Genomic DNA, 20,156 nt, shown 5'->3' on the forward strand with positions numbered 1-20,156 from the left:
TTTCCAGAGGCCGCCATCAAACTCAAGCTTCAGCTTAAGATGACGGTCTCCTACATTTTGTATGTATTAATTCGATTGAATAAGCTATGATTTTCCAATTGTTTTTGTATGATTATAATTCACCTATACAATAATTCATTATTGGTACATTATATATGATTATGTTTATATTCATTTTGTGTTGGATATGACATGATTAGTATTAGAAAATTGTTTGTTACGTTGTATATACTTTGTGAAAAATGCTGAAATGAATTAAATAAAATCAAATATTCAATCTTTCATTTTGTATCGTATAGGGGATTGCTGCCGGCCAAGGCAGAGCTCGGTTTCCTAGACCGGGCCAAGCGGCTAGAAATGTACGGGGTGGACCTCTACCCAGTGCAGGGGGAGGACCATGTGGAGTACTTCTTGGGTACCACTCCACAGGGTGTGGTCGTTTACCGCAACAAGAGCAAGGTTGCTACCTACTACTGGTGAGTGCTCTCCAGGCTTGATCTAACATGACATACCAGTGCAGTTCTCACTGCATTCAAAATAACATGTATTACCTCCGCCAAGGGAGGAGGTTCTATTTTCATAGGCATTTGTTGTTTGTTTGTTTGTTTGTTTGTTTGTTTGTTTGTCTTTTTGTCTGTGTGCAAAATAACTCAAAAAGGTGTGAACAGATTTTGGGTGAAATTTACATGAAAGGTTGAGAATGACAAGAAACAGATGATTAAATCATGGTAGTGATCTGGCAATTTCTATGGATGTTATGGAGGATTTTTGATATTTTGGCAGGTAGGGTCAATTAACTTGGGAGTTCAAGCTGTGCATTTTGAGGTTTTCATACACGCACTTAAATGCATGCTCTAGTTTCTGCTAGGGCGAGGCGTGCCACGCAGCTGGAAGTTGATGATGTAACAAAAGGGGCTTCTATATTGGGAAAACGGCGACTTTCAGCATGCATGCAGGTACATGTGGGTGGAAATCACTGATCTCTATGGAAGAACAAGATCAGTGGTGGAAATGAGCTGCTTGGTGGTGGTCTGCGCTCTCAGAGTGCTGCTCCAGTTTTGGGTTGTGATCAGGATTACGACCCAGATGTTGAAATTTTGACAGTATGAACTGAGATTATGTGTTATTTTTCAAGATTTGGGTCACGATCCAAAGCACAATGCTTTGTGTAATTTTTTTTTTTACAAATAGACGCAAAGTTGTACAGTGAGAACTGCAAAATAATGTTGGAATTTTGTATCCACAATGCCCCACGCGTGTCGCTCCTAGTGATACTGTTTTTTACCAGCTGTAGTGTGCTCGCACCACAGTATATTGAATTACAGGTGTAGCATTGTGGGATAGTAAACATAGCATTATTCATGTACATGTATAGGTTGGTGCTTCACCTCTAGGTTAGTGCGACCCGAGTTTCTACATTTTTTACAGTGAGAATGATAAGTCAAAAAGCCGTGACCTTGATTGCTACCCAAATTTCCACATTTTTTACAATGAGAACATACCTATAGATTAAGAACTCAGTCAAATGTCACACTGGTGTTCTTGAGTTCAACTATGATTGATCATTTCATATTTAGTCTTGTTATGTATTGTATTGCTTCTTAAATTTAATATTTTGCTACTCCATCATTAACAAGAATCATTATGTAGATCCTGTTCAAATGCAATCAATAACATACATACTTACGTTTGAATGCAAACTTTGGAAGTGTGAATTCAAGCTCATTCATGATAAAATATGCACAGTGTCTTTGATTACCCCAAATGACTGCAGTTTATCTGATCTGTGTGTGTGTATAAACAAAGCCTATTGTCACTAAGGGCAAAATAGACAGGTCTGTATCTATTTTCATTCACACCTGAAATGAAAAGCCATGAACTATGCCCAGTGTTTATGCCTGGAAATGTTTGCTCAATTTTCATCTTCAATACATGTGTAGACATACATGTTGATATTGATGTTATATTGTTATTTCTAGTACATGTTGTATAGTAATGTCTACCATATATCCATGTGCATGTACATGTATCTATGTTTATTGTTATGTGTGTATTCATTCTATGTTTGTACCAAATGGATCTGTATGCATGCAAACGAAACAAATTTCCTAAGTGGACAATAAAATTGAATTGAATTGAGTTGATAATGCCTGAAGTAGCATAAAACGACTCCATGCCAGCTTCCGCCACAGCAATGACACCATGCTGGAAAGTGATTTGAGGGAAGACCCCCTTTTACAGTTCCCCAGTGATAACACATTTACAGCATTCTCATCAACTGAAAAGAGGCTGTTTGTTTATGTACAAACCAGAGTAAAATAAGCTGCTTTGAGAATGTGACAAGGTCACACGCTTATACGTGATTGCATGTTCCATGTTTAGCTCTCAACAACCGGAGAACCCGCAAAATGATAGAACGATTGTTGAATTATAGAGCTTAGATCTAAAAAAAAAAACCCAAAACACATGCATTGCTGACATTAGAAAGGGTGTATGGTTGGTAAATAAAAAGATAAATAGAAAATAATTAACACACACACAATTCTTGCATTAGCCAAAACTTTTAGGATTTTGTTGGTTGAATTGATTTTTTGATTCAGCATGTGAAAATGCATATATGGTCTAGTGATTTTAGCATCCCAAGAAAAAATCCTCCTGTGTGTAGAATGCCAGCAATGTGTTTATGCTTTGTGGGCCTGGTCCATGCATTCATAGTTCTCCTTTTCAATAATGATGGGAAATCACACAGTCATTGTTGTATACTATATGGTACTCTGAACCAATTTTTTACTTGAAGCTTTTTCTTGGATGTCTCCTTGTTTGTTGCAAAAAATAATGGGAGAGAGAGAAAAAAAATACTGTGGCAATTATGTGAATGGGATGCCAAGAGCAATGTTTGGTTTTCCTGATATCCGTCTTTTGTGACAGTAACAATGTGAGACGTGTCAAAATTTGTAGAATTTTGAATCACCAAATCCATCCACAACCCGCCATGCAGGTGTGTGTTACTCTGTGGTGTGGCCGACTCACAGTAACTTGCGCTGTTGGCCTGCAAAGGAGTATGAAGTCGTTAAAGTGTTCAAACTTGGATTCATATTCACTCAATAATAGCACAGTTTCTGCCACTTTAATCATCGTCAGTTCTGCCCAGTGTGAACAAAGAATTTTGTAGATCACAGTCAAAAAATAAAAGAGGAGCATCTTGGTTCCTGGGTTGTTCATATTATTGAAAATAAAAATGTAAGGTAAAAATAAAGGAAGTTGGTGGTTTTATATTTAATCATTATTTTTTTTTCTTTTAAGGGGGCAGGGGGAAGGCTGGGGAACTTTGTGGTTGGCATACATTGGAGCTCCGAAGGTGTAGCATGACCCACTGTGAGTGCTCGCTTCCGTTGTCGGCAGGGTTCAGTACATTTCACGCATTTCTTCAGCTGACGTGAAGGTGCTCACAATGTTTTCTTTGTAAACACAATGTCTCCTTCAGTCTAATCTGGAGAAAAATTCAATCTCCCTCTCTCCCTCTCTCTCCTCCCTCTCTCCCTCTCTAATTCTCTCCTTTCAGGTCTAAAATCAGGCAAATGAACTTTAGGCAGACGGAATTCAAGATCATTGTCGAAGACAAGGTAGGTGGCTTTCATGTTTGTTCCAATGTACCACACAAGCTTGTCAAATTTCCGGACTCCATTTAAAGGGAGCATCCATCTTTGTGAACCGGTTAAAAGTGGCTGCTCCTAGAGCCCAGATTAGAGCACTTTTGGGAGCGTGATGCCGGCATAAATTATTCACACTAAAGCAGAAATGTATACTGTAAAATGAAATGATTTCATGGCATGAAATTTTTGCAAATTGGAGCTGATGGCCTTCTTTACAGCATGAAATTTTCACGAATTGCCACTGGCTTTCAGTGCATAAAGTGTAGACAAGAACTTTTGTGTGAACCTTTGCCCTTGCAAAATTTGTGAAATTAAAATTCCGGGGCGAGCATGCATGTAACGCATTTTCTGACCTCAAAAATATTTTGATATTAATGGTAATAGATTGTCCCTGCTGAGTGTCTATAGCATTGATTTGTCATAAAGATAGTTTTTGTGTGGCAGAAAATAAACTTGCTGTATGTGTGACATCATAATTCCATGAATTGACTGTTGTGTTGTGCTGAACAGAGGAATGCGATTTTTAAAGATATTCAAACAACTTGATTCATGTGAGTTCAATGAACTGTGCTGTAGTTTGTAGGTCAAGTTTTAGAGCATATCAGTCAATCTTTAATCACATCAGTCAAAATTTTGTAGGGAGATGGTGGAAGGACAAAGATATCAAAAGGAAAAAAAAAAAGCAAGAAGATCCTAGAACATGATATCAAGCTATCACAGCAATTGGAGGAGAATAAAGTCTTGTCAAAACAGCAGTGTTGCCCATGGTCTGTCTAACTTTCTTTCACTCATCACGCCGGATCACTTATTTCTGATCCCGGGGCACTCTCAAAGCAATTTTCTCAAGAGATTTTCCCCCTACTCAGCAGGGTTACTAATCGTCATGGTGACAGATCGGTTACTCAAACTTCACCTTGTAAACAAAGCGCTTGGTAGAGGATTTCATGGCAGCATTTGTTTTCTTTATCCCCAAAATATTACTTGTAGGTTAGGAATGAATTGTTCTATAAAGAGACTGCCTACAATTTGTTTGATTTGAACTGACAGTATACCTCAGTGATTTAAGTTAAATTTTTGGTTGGCATGTTAAAGATGTCTCTGTCATTGAGACCCTTAGAGGCAGTGTTTATACAAATACAAATTTGGTATCTTGTCAAAATAAGCACAGGGTAGGGTCATTCTCCAAACATCCATGTAAGGAACAGCATCTACAGTGTGTCAACCCTTCTGATTTCTTATGCTCATGTCACAACTTTGATGGGTATTGCTCACAGTGTAAACATTTCCAGCATTTTGAAGATGCTAACAGTATAAAGTTATCTCGTCTGATCAGAGAAAGTGATTTGTTTAAGCTACAAGTGGCTTTTGTAATGACTACACTTTTTTTTTTGGAGGAATTTCTGGCCCAGTCTCGTCCGTGAAGAGCTTTTAAGAGGACATTTTGTTGGAATGACTTGATGTTCATTTGCTTCTGTCAACTTACAAGAGTAATAATACTATGAAAAGAGATGACAGTCTCAACCAGTGTATGGCAATTGTCTTTGGCTCTGTCAACTTGAAAAAAGAAGAAGAAAGAGGTCGGTGTGCCAAACGAGTGAGACCATATGATATGAAAGACTGTGTTCTTGGAGTGATCTATTGCAGCAGAATGATAGAAAAAAAAATGAACCCTTGTTTGAACTGTTGATTTTTTTTTTTTCTGTTCGAGAGAGTTCAAAATAATTTTGGGGCATTAGGGAGTTTTGGTTGAGGAGTTAAGTGGAACGCCCAGGCATCTTCAATTGCGTCAATCAACCAGCGGTTCCTGGGTGGTGTAAATGATATCCCCTTGTTACGTCCAATCAAGGGGCCACATGTTAAGCCTGCAGTGTGTTTTGCACGCAGCACCGCTGAGAGATGTGTGTGCCCCACTTGTAATGTTCCAAGTTAATTTTGTACAGCAGAGAGAGAGAGAGAAGTCAAAATGTGTTTAAAATGGGGTTACGAGCTTGTTAGCATCATGTAGGCCTACATGTAATTGCGGTCTTGTTTTGAAGGATTGGATAAAGGTGAAAAAAAAAATAATCCAGATGTACCATCAATTGATTTATTCCCTCTGCTTTTATTTAGTCAGTATTTGACTGCTACTAATCATTTTTGTGATAAATTGTACCATAACATCACTCCTTCACTCCATACTTGATCTTGAAGATGATTGACTTATAAGCCAGTTCACGATTAGCAATGGTCAGCTTCTTTTGGATGATCTCTGAACCACAGACTTTTCAAAACATGGAGTAATCTTTCAATAGAAAGAGCAGTTGAAAATAGCCAGGCAGAATGTGGTAATTTACATCTGTTTATAAATGGCTTTTGTTAATTGAATCACAATCACCTGTACATTCTGATATGCACCTGTGGTAATTTACTCGTGTTTTATGAATGGCTTTTGTTGATTTGGTTGAAAAGAATTTGCAATCACCTGTACATTCTGATATGCACCTGTGGTAATTTGCTTGTGTTTTATGAATGGCTTTTGTTGATTATGTTGAAAAGAATTCACAATCACCTGTATGTTCTGATATGCACCTGTGGTAATTTACTTGTGTTCTATGAATGGCCTTTGTTAATTTGGTTGAAAAGAATACACAATCACCTTTACTTTTCAATATGCACCTAGTTCATGCATGAAATGTATTTAATACAGTTTTCATGGAGATCGATCCAGTTTTTCAAATACCTCAGTAAAGAAAAAGTTTCAAGAAAAGGTCTGCAGTGACCTGTATCTGCATATGCTCAGATTAGGCGTTTTCACATCAGCCCGATGTTTCGAAATAGCGCGCTATTTTCTGACTTGGGAAATTAACCCGATCATGAAATAGCGCGCTATTTGATAATGTGAACACAAATTAGCGCGCTAATTGTATCTCTAGAAAATTTCTCGAGTCCAACTCGGGAAATTTCTGAAATAGCGGGATAGTAGCGCGCTATTTGATAATGTGAAAACGACTCGAGAAATTAGCGCGATGCATCCCATCATGCCTAGCGTGTGTGACCCGATCGATCGAGGCAAGCTGCACACAAATTATGAGGAATTTTTGAGAGGGCACACACATTACTGATGCTGTTTGCACATACTCAGCTGTCGAATTAGCTTGACAAAAATTCGGGCTAATTCTCTTCGGGCTGATGTGAATAAGAAATGAAATAGCGCTCTAATTCGCAATCGCGAAAAATATCTTGAGCTTGGATTTTTATCAGGCTGATGTGAAAATGCCTAGTGTAACTGTGAGCTGCCTGATTGTGATATAATTCATTCCAGGTTTGCCACACCTTTTGAAAGCATTTCACAAGGGCCAAGAAGACCACAGTCATAAAAGTGATACACAAAGATTACAACTAACTCTCAACTAACAGCCAGCTCAAACACCACTTGCTAGAGGAATGTGATAGCTTGTGATAGAAGACAAAGAATGTCTGAACTTGATGTAGACCACTCTTGAAATGAAAGAGCTACATAAGAGAGAATGACACAAAATATATGGTTACGAGCAATTTTACAGGGAATGCAGTCATTTGTGAATAGACAGACGTTAGCTTATGTGGCTGGAATTGTCTGGTTGACCACAGACAGTTGTAGTTAACTGGTTTATTTTCAAGAAAAACAAAATCTTAAAGGAAGATTCAACCCCATTACCCATATAGAGCTTTTATGGCATTCTCCTCATCAGCATTTTCAATTTTCTCCACCATCTATGACCCCATTCCTTCCATCCCGGCTAGAAACTCCTTAAGTTTCTGACCCCTCCTTGGAATTCTCCTTGTGCATTTCTTGTTCTCGTTTGAAGCCGATCCATGCCTCCTCCGCTTTCATGTCCGCCCTTGTTGACTCAGCAAATATCCGACCAGGTGGCCCTCTTTGGAGCATGAATGTTGTTCTAATGCTCAAATGCAATAAGTTCGGAAATTCCCCCCAAACCCATTTTCTGCGGGTGGCCCATACTGCGTCACCCGATATTCCGAAAGCATGGCACTTGTTCAGCTAGTTGTTAAAATCGTTTTGCTGAAAATCCTGAATTGAATTGGCGACGATGTTTCTGCAGACCTTGTTGCTGGCAGATCCTTTTTTTTTAAAGGGGTCCTTCATCCTTGTTTCGAATATATCATCAGTTCAGTGTTACTTTTGGTGAGCACTTGAAATTACTTCTCACTTCCTCTTTTAATCCTGTCATAAAGAAAATTCTTACTATTAATTCTTTGGTAATCTCCAAGTCTGCCATTGCAATGAAAAATCAACAGAGTGACTGCAACCTGTGGGTCTCACCACCAGAGTATATAACTATAAAAGGTTTTTTTGTGTGTGTGTGTGCATTTCACGCAACCAAAATCTAGCGTGAAAATAAAAGCACTCAAATATTTTTCTTTGCCATATTTTATGTCCCAGTTGTTGATGTCTTGATTCTGCGGAATTAAAAACACACAAAACTCATCTTACCTGGCCAAGCGCAAAAAATTACTCTCATGAAAATATCCACTTTTACAGTAATGGGTGTTTGTGTGTGTGTGTGTGTGTGTCTGACCACTACGCTAGGATTTCTTCTTACTCATTACGGGAGAAGTGAAGTGGGTCCTCTGAACGTACATAGGGTATGACTTTCCGACATAGGGGACCAACAGCTTTAAGTCTCCTCCAAAAGAAATTTATAGTTTTCGTTCATAATTGTTAAGCTTCACTTACTTCATACACCACTTTTGTTGGCTTGATAACATGTAGAGTTATTTTAAAGATGAAGGTGTGTAAAAATAGATGTGAATTGTTTCAAACAAAATCAAGCATGCAACCATTATCCAGAAGGGAATAAGCAAATCATCTGCTTGATGTGAATTATATCTATTAGCCCATTGCGTGCTGCCAATATTTTTTTCATGTTCACTAATATACTTGATCCCTTTACTTCTGTGCTGGCTGAGTTAACAAACGTGTAACAGGATGGGTCAGCTGCCAACATACAAATTGAGATATAAATGTCCCATTAATAGTGAGAGATAGAATTTGTGTCACAAAAACTAACTGTGACTGAAGTGCTTGCAGGTATCAAACCATGCAAATTAGATGTCATGAGGTTTGTTTGGACACAAATGGTGGACATGAATAAGATTTTGATAATTACCAAATCATAGAAATTACATTTGTTTTTCAAACTATCCTTTAACGATGATAAGACTCTAATACTCATGCTTTTTTACGCTATACTTCATGTTCTTACATGATACTGTGAAATCAGATTTTACATGTGGGACTAGTTCAGCTTCAGGGTAGAGGGTCCATTTCCTTTCTTGCAGTACATGGCTTGGCCAACATATTCAAAGAAAACTAATTTGCCCCAGAGCCATGTTCTGCTACAGTATAAAGTAGCCAGATGTGGTATCTGTGCTTGTAGACTAAACCCAAACATTTGGAGGAAACATGTTGGACCCCAGAGAGGGTGAATAGCCTGATAATTGGCCGAGTTACCATGGTAACATTGCATGTGCGTTTCTTTTTTAGTGTGTGTATGTGAACTTTGTGGATGCTTAGCCAACACTCCCACACTCCTCCTATTCTCTGAATTCTTAGCAGTCTGATAGCTAGATGCGGTTGCCAGGCAACCATACTAATTGCCTCATGAGACTCTGTTACTCTCATTCCTCTTCTCATATGCTTGACTTTTCCCAAGGTTTATGTATCTGCTCTCTAAAGATCACTTAGCAATTGTATGATATATATCACAAACAATACGCTACTATTTTGCAACATCTGGCTTTGTCGTGGTCAAAGGTCATCACGTACACCACATTAATAGCTGTCTTTATGGTAGGAAAGAGGATGGATGCAACAGTGTAGAAATACATTGTAGCGAGCTGTTCTGTATACATCATCAGAATACATTGTGACTTTAATGGAGCTGTAAGATCCACATCCAGAAGAGCAATGCTATTTCAGGAGGGTTTATGGTGGTCTGTGTATTAAGCATATTTCAGCATACAATGGATATGTGTAAACTACAAAATTAAAGAGCTCTGTGCCCACTGAGAAGTAGCAGCGCATTTGTCACCATTTTTACTGGTTCGAGGAATGGTCTTGTTTTAAAACACATTTGTTCTTAATGACAACTGTACTCGGAATCATTTCTTGTTTGTCAGATCGAGATGCATTCTATATATTTTTGTACTGGAAGGAAGGTTTGTGTGTACAAGTACATAGTGCTGTAAGGACACACTCTACTTTTTCAGTTCTTAGAGTGTAAGTACCTGTAGTTCTTTGATTTACACTCAATCATCTTCATGCACATTCAAGCAAACACACACACACACAAAACAACTTAAAATCACAAAAACAATTAAATTTCCCTTCTTCATCCCTGACCCTCTCTTTGACTCCTTTTTGTCTGGTGTCATCCCATTGCCATGCCAACAGGAGTACACATGGCAGCTCCCATCCAGGGCATCCTGCAAACACCTATTCCAATGCTACATAGAGCAGCACATGTTCTTCCGACTCCGCCCGTCCATGCTTGAGAGAAATGGCACACTGACCAAGTCATTGAAGAGCAACGGGAGCCGCTACAGGTGAGTGCAGAGTGTCATTTGGGCTTTTGCACATGTAACCAGGGGCAACGCACCTATGACAATACAAGCACACCTATCAAATAGGGAAATTGCTTGTGGTTTTTCTGGACATACTAAAATCCAAAGGGAACTTTTTTTTCCCCAAAGTCAGAATTTAATTGATAAGATCACTCGTATCTTGAAAGCAACTTATCAGTGGAAGTTCAGTGAGCGATGATAAACAGATGTAAGAAAAAGATGACCGCCATGTTGTAATGCTCGTGTATATTGTCTGATTTTACTTATCTTTTTTGTATTTTGTAATTGACAATGTCCGCATAACAAGAAGTCTTCCTTTGAGTTAGATATTTCATCCAAAGTGTTGTAGAAAGATCGTGCAGAATAAATTACTTTATTCTGAACCTCAAAGGGTGTATGATGTGACTTGATGCTAGCAGTTTATAAAATCTGCTGACAAATTCAATTTACTTGTCTTGATTGAACTGTGAGAGGTCTACATGTACATGGATCTGACATCTGTACTATATCTTTTCCCTATACTACGACATAGAAATAAATACATCTTAGTATAGGAGTGCTATATTTTTAAGGCTGTATATGTGACAGTGTTGTAGCGTGTTAACAACCAAGTATGCCCTAAGGACTAGTCCCTAAGCCGACCATTGACCTAATTTTGTTTTGTCTCCAGTTTCCGCACCCAAGAGGAGGCCCTTCAGTACTCCCTCCGCCTGCGGCGCCCGGAACCGCAAGTCCACCGAGTACCGAGCCGGCGCTACCTTCGGAGGGTGTCGGCCAACGATGCAGACGATAGTGTGTACGTCAACCACTCCTCCCTCATGATGAGCGGAGGTTCGCCGGCCCTGGAAGAGGATGGCATATCGATAGTACCCGGGTGGGTCACCAAGACGGTGGCCCCGGAACCTGTACAGAGGTCAGTATTGGCAATTGAGGAGTTGGTGTTGGATTGCATTTCATACTTTGAGTGTTGTGAGATATTACTGAAATTGTGATGATATCAAATATGAGATGAAGGAAAAGTCACATGATGACTTGGTCTCTGGATATACAGTCAACCTTTCCTAAGTGGAATCTGTTTAGACTGAAGAAATAACTTTGACTCGGAGAAAATGTGACTTATGAGGGATTAAAATCAATAGAATATAAAGAGAAGAGGACTGGAAAGACGTTTGACATAGGTGATTATTTTACTTATGGTTTGTATGAGAGGTTGAAGGCAAGATTGTCTGTAGTTACAAAGAATAGTGAGGGATTGATTATATCCAAAAAAGATATTTTCATTGACCCATGTATTCATTATTCTGAAAGGAATACAGGAGAGTAGAATGCCAGGCTATGTTCCAGTTGACTTGAGAAGTAGGTTGGGGAAATGTCCACAAATATGGAGCTGAAGTAAATTCACTGTGGCTCTGATGAAAATCATGAAAGCCATGTGAAGATGGAATCCAAATGTAGCTCTCACCAAAGGGTGTTAGAATTTCAGCCTTTAGATTTTTCTTCTGCAGCGGTGAATGGGTTATCAGTGCTTTCAAACAAGTGTCAAAGTATTTTGCTACACATCGATCATTACAATGCTAACAAATATTGAGAGGAAGCTGGTCAGGCCTGAAAATGAAGTGACCTTTGAACTCAAAAGGTTTCTCTCTCTCTCTATCTCTCTCTCTTGAAGCCTTATAAGAATTCCAGCAGCTTGTGTAATTCTTTGTGAGTGATAGCAAGTGTTTAAGAATGGATGCATGATGCAGCAATCTTTTATGCAGCATGCTCCTGTGCAGCATTTTGCAGAATACCTACAATGTACCTTGACAAGTATATTAAACCAAGTTTATACCGGTATATGTGATCTGTGTGGAACGTATGTTTTCTGGAGGTCTTTGTTCTCTATTGTTTTATTTCTCCACTCCATGCAAGAGAATGATATTCATTTGAATTCACTGTGGCCATTCTACATTTGTAATGCCCCTCCAGATCATAAGTGCAATGTTTGAATGTATGTCAGCTCTTCAGAAGATCCTGATGATGTTTACTCTTTCTCCAGGCATTTTGTTGAATATGTCATATCCAATTTCATGCCTAATTTCTAATGCAATTCTGTGATGTACTGATTATTTGCTGCAATGACATGCATATATGATGGCTTGTAAAATGGTTTGTGGTGGTCCTCAATATTTTGCGAGTTTGTCCCAAATCATAGACAAGATTTTATATTCTTTCTGTCTGACTCACACGCAGATCACAGAGTCAACTTGGAGGCCGAGACAGTCCCACTTCAGGGACCAGCGTCCGATCTGTACCTTGGGAGGACACTGATGGAGGCATGTCGGACAGGTGAGGACTGAAAATCGTTACCATGGCAATGATGATGGTGATGAAGGTGGTGGAGGTTGAGAATGCTGAGATGATGATTGCAGTTGGTGTTCAGATTATGTTGTGATAGTGAATTTTGGTGGGTGGTAGTGGGAAATGGAGAATGAGAAGGCATCAGTGATGGATAAGGAGCAAATATATGGATGTTCGTGATGAAAATGATAATGGGAGGATGAGATTGCTCATGATTGATGGTGGAGCTAATGATGATGTTGAAAGAAGGATCAATAACTCTTATATTGATGTGGAACATTCATGGTGGTGGAAAACTTGATGGAGGTGTGGATAATAAATTGAAGACGGTGGTAGTTGTTTTGGAGATAACACTGCTGGTACACTATAGATGTTGATGATTGAGGTTGATGAGTCTAATGATGATAGCAGTGTTGATTGATAGAACTGTAGATGGACACATGACCATTTGTCAGGTGAAGGGAAGGATTTGGTTTGATGATGATTGCACAGGAGATGGTGGTGTTGATAACAATGGGATGGAGATGACAGATATGGTTGCTATGGCGATCTGCGGAGGAAATAGGAAGAAAAATTTTTGTCTGTGCGATTCAAACAGGGGGATGTACACACAAAGAGGCGAGTCTCCGGTCTCTATGAGGAGTGCGCACAGGTCACGACGCCCTCACTCGAGATCATCGTCGCCGGGACAAACGCGCAGGAGACATCGCCACAGCGACAGGTCGGGCAGTGAAACGGAATCCGTCAGCTCCAGAAAATACAGGTAAATAAATGTGCATAAACAAACACTCACTTTTCTCTTAATTTTGTCTCTCCTAACCCTAACCCACCCCATCCAATAGACTATGGATGCCAGCTGTGCCATTTCTCCACGCTTGCTTCTCCATCACTCTGTATCATTTCTTTCTTTCTTTAACACAAACTTCTTGCACACTTCCTCTTCTAGATATGTGACCGTCCAAGCCTAACCTTTTTATTAACCACTCTGTCAAAATACCATTGATATTGTATACACTGTGATTGCAGATGGTATGAACAGAGTTAATAGCTCTTTTCCCCATCTTGTGCTCAACTCCACTGTCCCTGCACCCAACTGTTTGTGCATGTGCTCATTACAGTCCCCCTTTCCGATCTTGGCAGCAGCCTTGAATGTGGAATACAGTACATTTATTAAAAAAGGGAAAGAAGGTTCTTTGATGATGATCGGTATCATGCACCTGTTTCTGTCAATTTGATGTGCATAGCTTTAATCTGTTTTGCCAACATTAGTTTCTTTAAGGTCAGGCTAGTCTCAAATACTCTGGCCTCAGGCAAGTTTTATTCTTGTTTGCATTCTTGGTTGCTGTCGTTCATCTTCTTGGCAGTAGTGTGCAGAAATTTTGAAGACATCAGTATAACAGTCTACATCGATACAACACTGTTGAATGACAAAACATCACAAAAGACCATTTACAGAGTCTGCTCAAATATGCAACATTGTACGGATGTTTCTCTCCTATTTGTATGGTGACAAGCTATCAAATAAAACCAAATAAGAACAATGTCATTCTTTTTCCCTAAAGGTAGCCATTCTGCAAAAATCGATCCATTCAGTTCAACATTTAAAAAATGCAGGAGCAATATAGCCTTTAGACCTTCACTTCAGTGTCATGTGTCTGATGTTTCTACCAACTTCTAGGGCAGGACCCAAGTTTACACAAGGAAGAGATATCATTTCAGTCTGCCAAAATGTCATTCCAGTCATTAATCCTTGTTGGTCTAGAAAAAAGGTTGTCCCTTATCACCAGAAATCCCAAAGTCTCTGTGCACTAGCTGTTACCGGGGAGGAAGGGAGTAGATGTCCCTCGGTTGTTTACAGACCCCGGACACTCCACAAAAAGGCAGCTGGGAGGTTTCTCCCGTTGTGTCGGCAGTGACGCTTGTTTGTCTTCCCGTCAGAGACGACCAAACTTGAAGAGGGCTCACCTTTTGTCTCTGATGTTCTCCCACATCAATATGCTAACACTAATCTCAACAGAAGCCTGCCAGAATCTCTGAGGGGAATTGTAATCACTCGCACTCTGAAGAGACGATGCTCATATCACTGTAGAAAGTTAGTCTCTCTTGCTGTGCTAGCCATTTCAGCCTCTTTCAGTTGACAGCTAAATCTTTAAAAAAAAAAAGTTGTATGTCTTTATTCTATGCCATTCTCTCATGCTGTCATATGGTGTGTTTGTTGTATACGTTTGTTTACTGTATTATGTTGCATGCTGTATGTTTTAATGCGTCTGCTCTTAGGCGTGGTGGAGGCATGTTTGCAGGTTGTCCTTGTGTCTATCTCAGATCTTGCTCTCATGATTACAAAAAAAAAAAAAGGAAAAAAAAGGATGAATAATAAAATTCTTGGAACAGTGGCCCTGGGTATGCTACATTCAATCTCTCAAGGTCAGAGGGCTGTGAACTGTGGCTAGAAGTGATATTTTCAGCAGCAACTTTAGTTTGGAAAGCTCAGTGGTCATATGATTTGAGAGGAAGAATAAAACTTCATATGTTATTATTTACTTATGATGGTCAAAGGTCACTTTATCCTTTGCAAAAAAAGATACAATTTCCAAATCTTACTTAAACTGTGAATGTGCAGTGGTAATGTGATTTTGATCAGAAGGGTAGAAATAAATTGACAATTGTATGCATAATCATGATAATGATAGGTCAACGGTAAAGGCAAAAACCACTCTACTTTGTAATAGGTAAAGAAAAAAAAATCACGTAATCCCACCACAATTTCAGCTTGGAATGTCTTCAAAATCGAGTAAAAGAAATCAGATGTTTGAAATGAGAGAGGGTGACAGATTGTACGTTAGGTCAAAAATTCCTGCCATAACTTCCATTGGCAGTGTACAATGATAATACTATTTGGTATGATGTGTAGATATAGATTAGAAAATATTTCCTTTGTGCAGAGAGTATTGAAAGTTAGTCATACTACAGTCAAATTTCCTTAATAGTTTGTGTCTTGAAAAAGACAATCTGAAAGTGTGAATTTCCACATTTTCAAATGGACAATATAGGCTATTCAAGTTCATTCTCAATCTCAGTGATTTTAGCCTCTTCTTGTTGAAATAGGGAATAACCATTGTCTTCAACAATCTATTCAATGCATGGAAAATAAGTCTGTGGTGTTTTACTGTCCAGGTTTCAGACAAAAGCAAAATTGGTCATGTGCTAGGTTCCATTTTTTTTTTTCTTGTTGGTAACTCAATTGAAAAAAAAAAATGCTTTCAGATAAAACAAGACAGGTGTAATAGAATTGTGAACATATACCAATACAGGTGCACTCATGTGTCTGAAAACTTTTGAAAGTTAGTAGGTCGGAAACTGCTGACCATATTCTTGTGTCCACTCTCAGGTATCGTCGGTCACTGACTGGTTCGGAGGCCAGCGAGGATGAGATGACACACAGGAGGAGGCGAAGAAGAAGAAGGTTTGTCAAGTTTTTGAATTCCTTCCCTCCCATCCCATTAGAAAAAAAGAAATCAAAATGTCAGTGATCAGGAGCAGTTCATATTTTGAATCCAACTTTCCTTCTCCAACATCAGCTGTTCGTCTTTCTTGTCGACAGACGTCATACTTAACCTTGATATGATAAAAATATTTTTCTTTATCCAGGGTAGCCTCTTCGATGTTGGCACGGTTCTACCAGAGGGCCCTGCCATTATTATTACCCTAGTGTTGCCAAAAAAACATTTATACACCTAGGTGGAGAGGGGCATTGTGGGTAAAAAGAAAAAATCTTTTCTGAGGATGATAGGGAGTCAGGAATCTTATCCACTATGCTACATTGCCCCCTCTATCTAATACTGTTAAAGTGGAAATTTTCGAGGTGTGTAAATTTTTGCACATATTGCGCAACCAGAAGCTAGTGCAATAATAAAAGCATGCAAATATTTTTTCATGCCATATTTTCCAGTAGTTAATGTCCTAATTCCGCGGAATTAAAAACATGCTAAATTCATCTTACCCGTCTGAGTATGAAAAATTACTTGCGTGAAAATATCCACTTTTATAGTAGTTTCCCTAATAAAGGGGTGGATGTTCCATTCAGCTCCATACATCATACCTTTGAACAAAAATTAACAACCAAATTCATTTCACAATGTTCTTTTGCTAGAAAGTGGTACGCTTGGAACCATCAACCGTCTGGTACCGATTACAAGAGACATTTGAAAATTGCATGGGATCATTACCTTACCAAAGCTCCACAGTGATACATACATGTAATAGATGCATAGATACAAAAAAGACTGACATCTTGTAAAAGGTCGGGTCAGGAATTGTAGGACTGAACTCGCTAGAAGAAATTGTGCTCCATGTGCTGCACGTATCAAATGACCCGCTGTCCCTCTGCGGTTGATTGTTTGATTTTTGTAAAATTGAGCCTGCAAGTCATGAGGAGAATTATTATTCTTTGAATTACAACTCGTGCTCTTCAACATGTGTTCCACATCCATGACTTTTGTGGATAATTCTTTTTTTTTATTATTTGCTGCGTGCAGGAGCCGGTCCCGAGATAGCAGCGGCAGCGAGGGAGAAAACAGACACCGAACCAGAAGGTTAGTGACCCAGAACATTCCCTATCTGATCTTTGCTACATCTCTGATAAAAAAAAAGAAAAAAAGAAACTCCCCTGTCTCCAATTTCCCCCCAGCCCTCCCTCTCTCCTCCCTCTCTCCTCCCTCTCTCCTCCCTCCCCCCTTCCCCCCCCCCCCCCCACCCCATCCCTTCCCTCCCCCTCTACTACACCCACTGACATCCTATTCATGATCGGCACATGTTGCGGTCGGTGGTGAATTAAGGCACCCATAAAATTAGTCTTTAATAGCTAACATACAGCATCTCATTTGTTATTCTAGTTTCGTGCTCCATCCTGAGACATCTTAAAACGATGATGGGGAGGATCACATATAGACAGCTGCAGAGTCTGGGCGGACAGTTTTGGGATGACGCATTCCGTGAAGTCATCACCAAAACGAGTGCCCTCTCCACCAATGAAAAATATCATTGGGCCAGACAATGTTATATCCATCTGTGAAAAGTAAAATAATGTCATCGCTCTTGTTGTGACAGCTCTTTCATCTTGCCCCGTCCACAAGATATTCATAGTATGCGATGTAGGTTTAATTTGTTTGAGCTGTAAGACCAGCTTGCTATGACTGGAATCTGCTGGTTTTGTCATCTTTTGAATTGTTAGATTCTTAATTGCCCTCTCATTAATCTTAATTGCTCTCTCATTTCATATCATCCTCAGACCGCATAGATTTAACATACCGATGCATATATATGTAAATATAGCTATATATTCCTTCTCTCTCTCTCCCCCCCCCCCCTCTCTCTCTCTCTCTCTCTCTCTCTCTCTCTCTTGCCAGTTTTCAGTCTTATTGACAAATAAAGGAGTAAAGATGAAGAATAAAATAGCCATAAAATTATTTTTCAAAGTACAGCAAGTTTGTTCCCATTATTGGGAACAAGAATATTTCAAGAAGCAAACACATTAATCCAGTCAATAATCATCCTCTTGTTTCATATGGATTTGATGCCATAGATTATCCACACACCTCATCAAACTCCAAGTTTTGATCTGTATCTCTATTAAAGTCCAGTACAACGATGAATGAAATTTAGATGCCAATTGACTGCGAAAAACTCTCAAAACCTTGTTGTCTGTTTTTCACTTCAAAACCACACATTCCTTGTTAGGAAAGAACGCTCTGTTTTCATGGATTCTATGATTTTGTTTGTATTTTCTGTTTTTTGATATATAGCTCTTGGGTCGTTTGATCCTTTGAGAGGCCTTTTTGTAATTGGGATACATTTCAACATAATTTGCCTGGTGTCGAAAGACAAGTCATGTGTCTTTGCTCAGGCCCCCCAATTGAATTTCCGTCGCCTAGCAACGCTCCAACGCAGCCAAGTATCAAATTCAGCGCTACACTCCCGCCAGCTTCGGTAACAAGATAAATCATGGCAAACTATAAACAAGACTAACCCATGTGATGATTGAAAATTCTTTCTTTGGATCCATTTTCTTTTTTCTTTTGAGACCTCCCAAAAAAGGGTAATAAAAGTTGAAGAAATTCTCTATGGATACATGGAGGTGTAAGATACAATGCAGATAGAACATTTTAGATCAGACACAAGCTGCGATGTCAGACCTCCTTGATGTTTACCATATTCTGCGTGCAAACATGTCAAATTGCTCGAAAATCCATTACTTTGTGCATGATTTTACCAGTGTACCTGTGCCCTTACTTTGTGTACTTTTCACTTTTCCAGGCCATTCTTGCTTTTCTTCGTATCTGCATATAATGTGAATTTGTGCTTGGAATTTGGCGGTATCAATTCATGTCTCTTTTTACACTTAAGAACTGCATCGTTGATGGTATTCACTGTAATGAATGCCAAAGTTAAACCTGACCAGTACAAATGATACTTCTTTTGTATCACACCAAAGAGAATAGATGTTTCATTTTCATGCTTATTTTGAGTTGTTGATAACTGCTACCCAAACACCATTGATATGATGAAGTAAATCAGAAGCAACACACTATGTAGCTTTCAGCATCCATTAATAACTTAGTTACCTCATATTTCTCTGATTCAATACAATCCTTTAAATACATACAGGCACAAAAAAGTCACGCACATAAAAACATACGCAGATATACATCCAGACATACACGCATATTCAGACAAACAGACTTACCCTCGTGCAAGTCTGCCCATATGCACACATGTGTGTACACATGCACGCACATGCACCCTCACCCACTTCCACCCACCCCCACACCCAAACACAAAACACACATTAACACACTTACAAATACACCCTCATGCACACATAATTATACAAGTGTAGGCTGTACTACTGAAGGGTCTATCAGACCAAAACATGCTAACCAGTAGAGGTCATACACACAAGGACAAGTAAGCTTTTCAATTAATCTCTGGAGATGAAAGCCTGTCTTTTCTCTGACAAATAAAAAAAAAACAAAACTGTAAGATTTATGAAAAAAAAGTCACTCTTTTACCTGTGATATTCATAGGACTTCTAAATTGTTTCTTGAGTGATGAACGTATTACTTCTCTTGAATGATGAATGTATTTACTTTACCTACTTTCAATATTGTTGTGACAGTGAAGTTGGTATAAAAGCCTTGTGTAATCAACTTTAAAGGGGATGGCTAGTAACCGATCAGTGGGAATCAGTGGGAATGCTGAGGGATGATTGTTACAATCCTTGTGGGATTCATTTAAGAGTACATTGTATATCTAGTGTTGTGTGAAAATTATTTGCTTCAGAATGGTCTCAAATTCAATTAATGTGCAAATTAATGCCCCGTCACTGACCAGGCACGCTAACCTGGAAACATTAAACTGCACATTACTTGAAAATGAGACCATTCTGAAGCAAATAATTTTCACACAACACTAGATATATAATGTACTCTTAAATGAATCCCACAAGGATTGTAACAATCATCCTCCAGCATTCCCACTGATTCCCACTGATCAGTTACT

The 20,156-nt window shown here is 39.0% G+C and overlaps 1 protein-coding gene across 1 annotated transcript in view; it reads left to right on the forward strand.

The window, feature by feature from the left end:
- Positions 1-20,156, forward strand: part of LOC139721143 (band 4.1-like protein 4) — a 73,342-nt gene that overhangs the window by 39,790 nt on the left and 13,396 nt on the right. Inside the window, exons 6-13 of the mRNA XM_071632475.1 lie at positions 300-476; positions 3,563-3,623; positions 10,090-10,241; positions 10,930-11,172; positions 12,492-12,587; positions 13,198-13,362; positions 15,988-16,062; positions 17,138-17,191. Coding sequence (XP_071488576.1) covers positions 300-476; positions 3,563-3,623; positions 10,090-10,241; positions 10,930-11,172; positions 12,492-12,587; positions 13,198-13,362; positions 15,988-16,062; positions 17,138-17,191 — 1,023 coding nt within the window. The remainder of the gene's footprint in view (positions 1-299; positions 477-3,562; positions 3,624-10,089; positions 10,242-10,929; positions 11,173-12,491; positions 12,588-13,197; positions 13,363-15,987; positions 16,063-17,137; positions 17,192-20,156) is intronic.

The sequence above is a fragment of the Diadema antillarum genome, unplaced genomic scaffold (genome assembly GCF_040938485.1).
Source record: "Diadema antillarum isolate AM-2024a unplaced genomic scaffold, OU_Dant_1.0 scf00000139, whole genome shotgun sequence".
NCBI classification, from domain to species: domain Eukaryota; kingdom Metazoa; phylum Echinodermata; class Echinoidea; order Diadematoida; family Diadematidae; genus Diadema; species Diadema antillarum.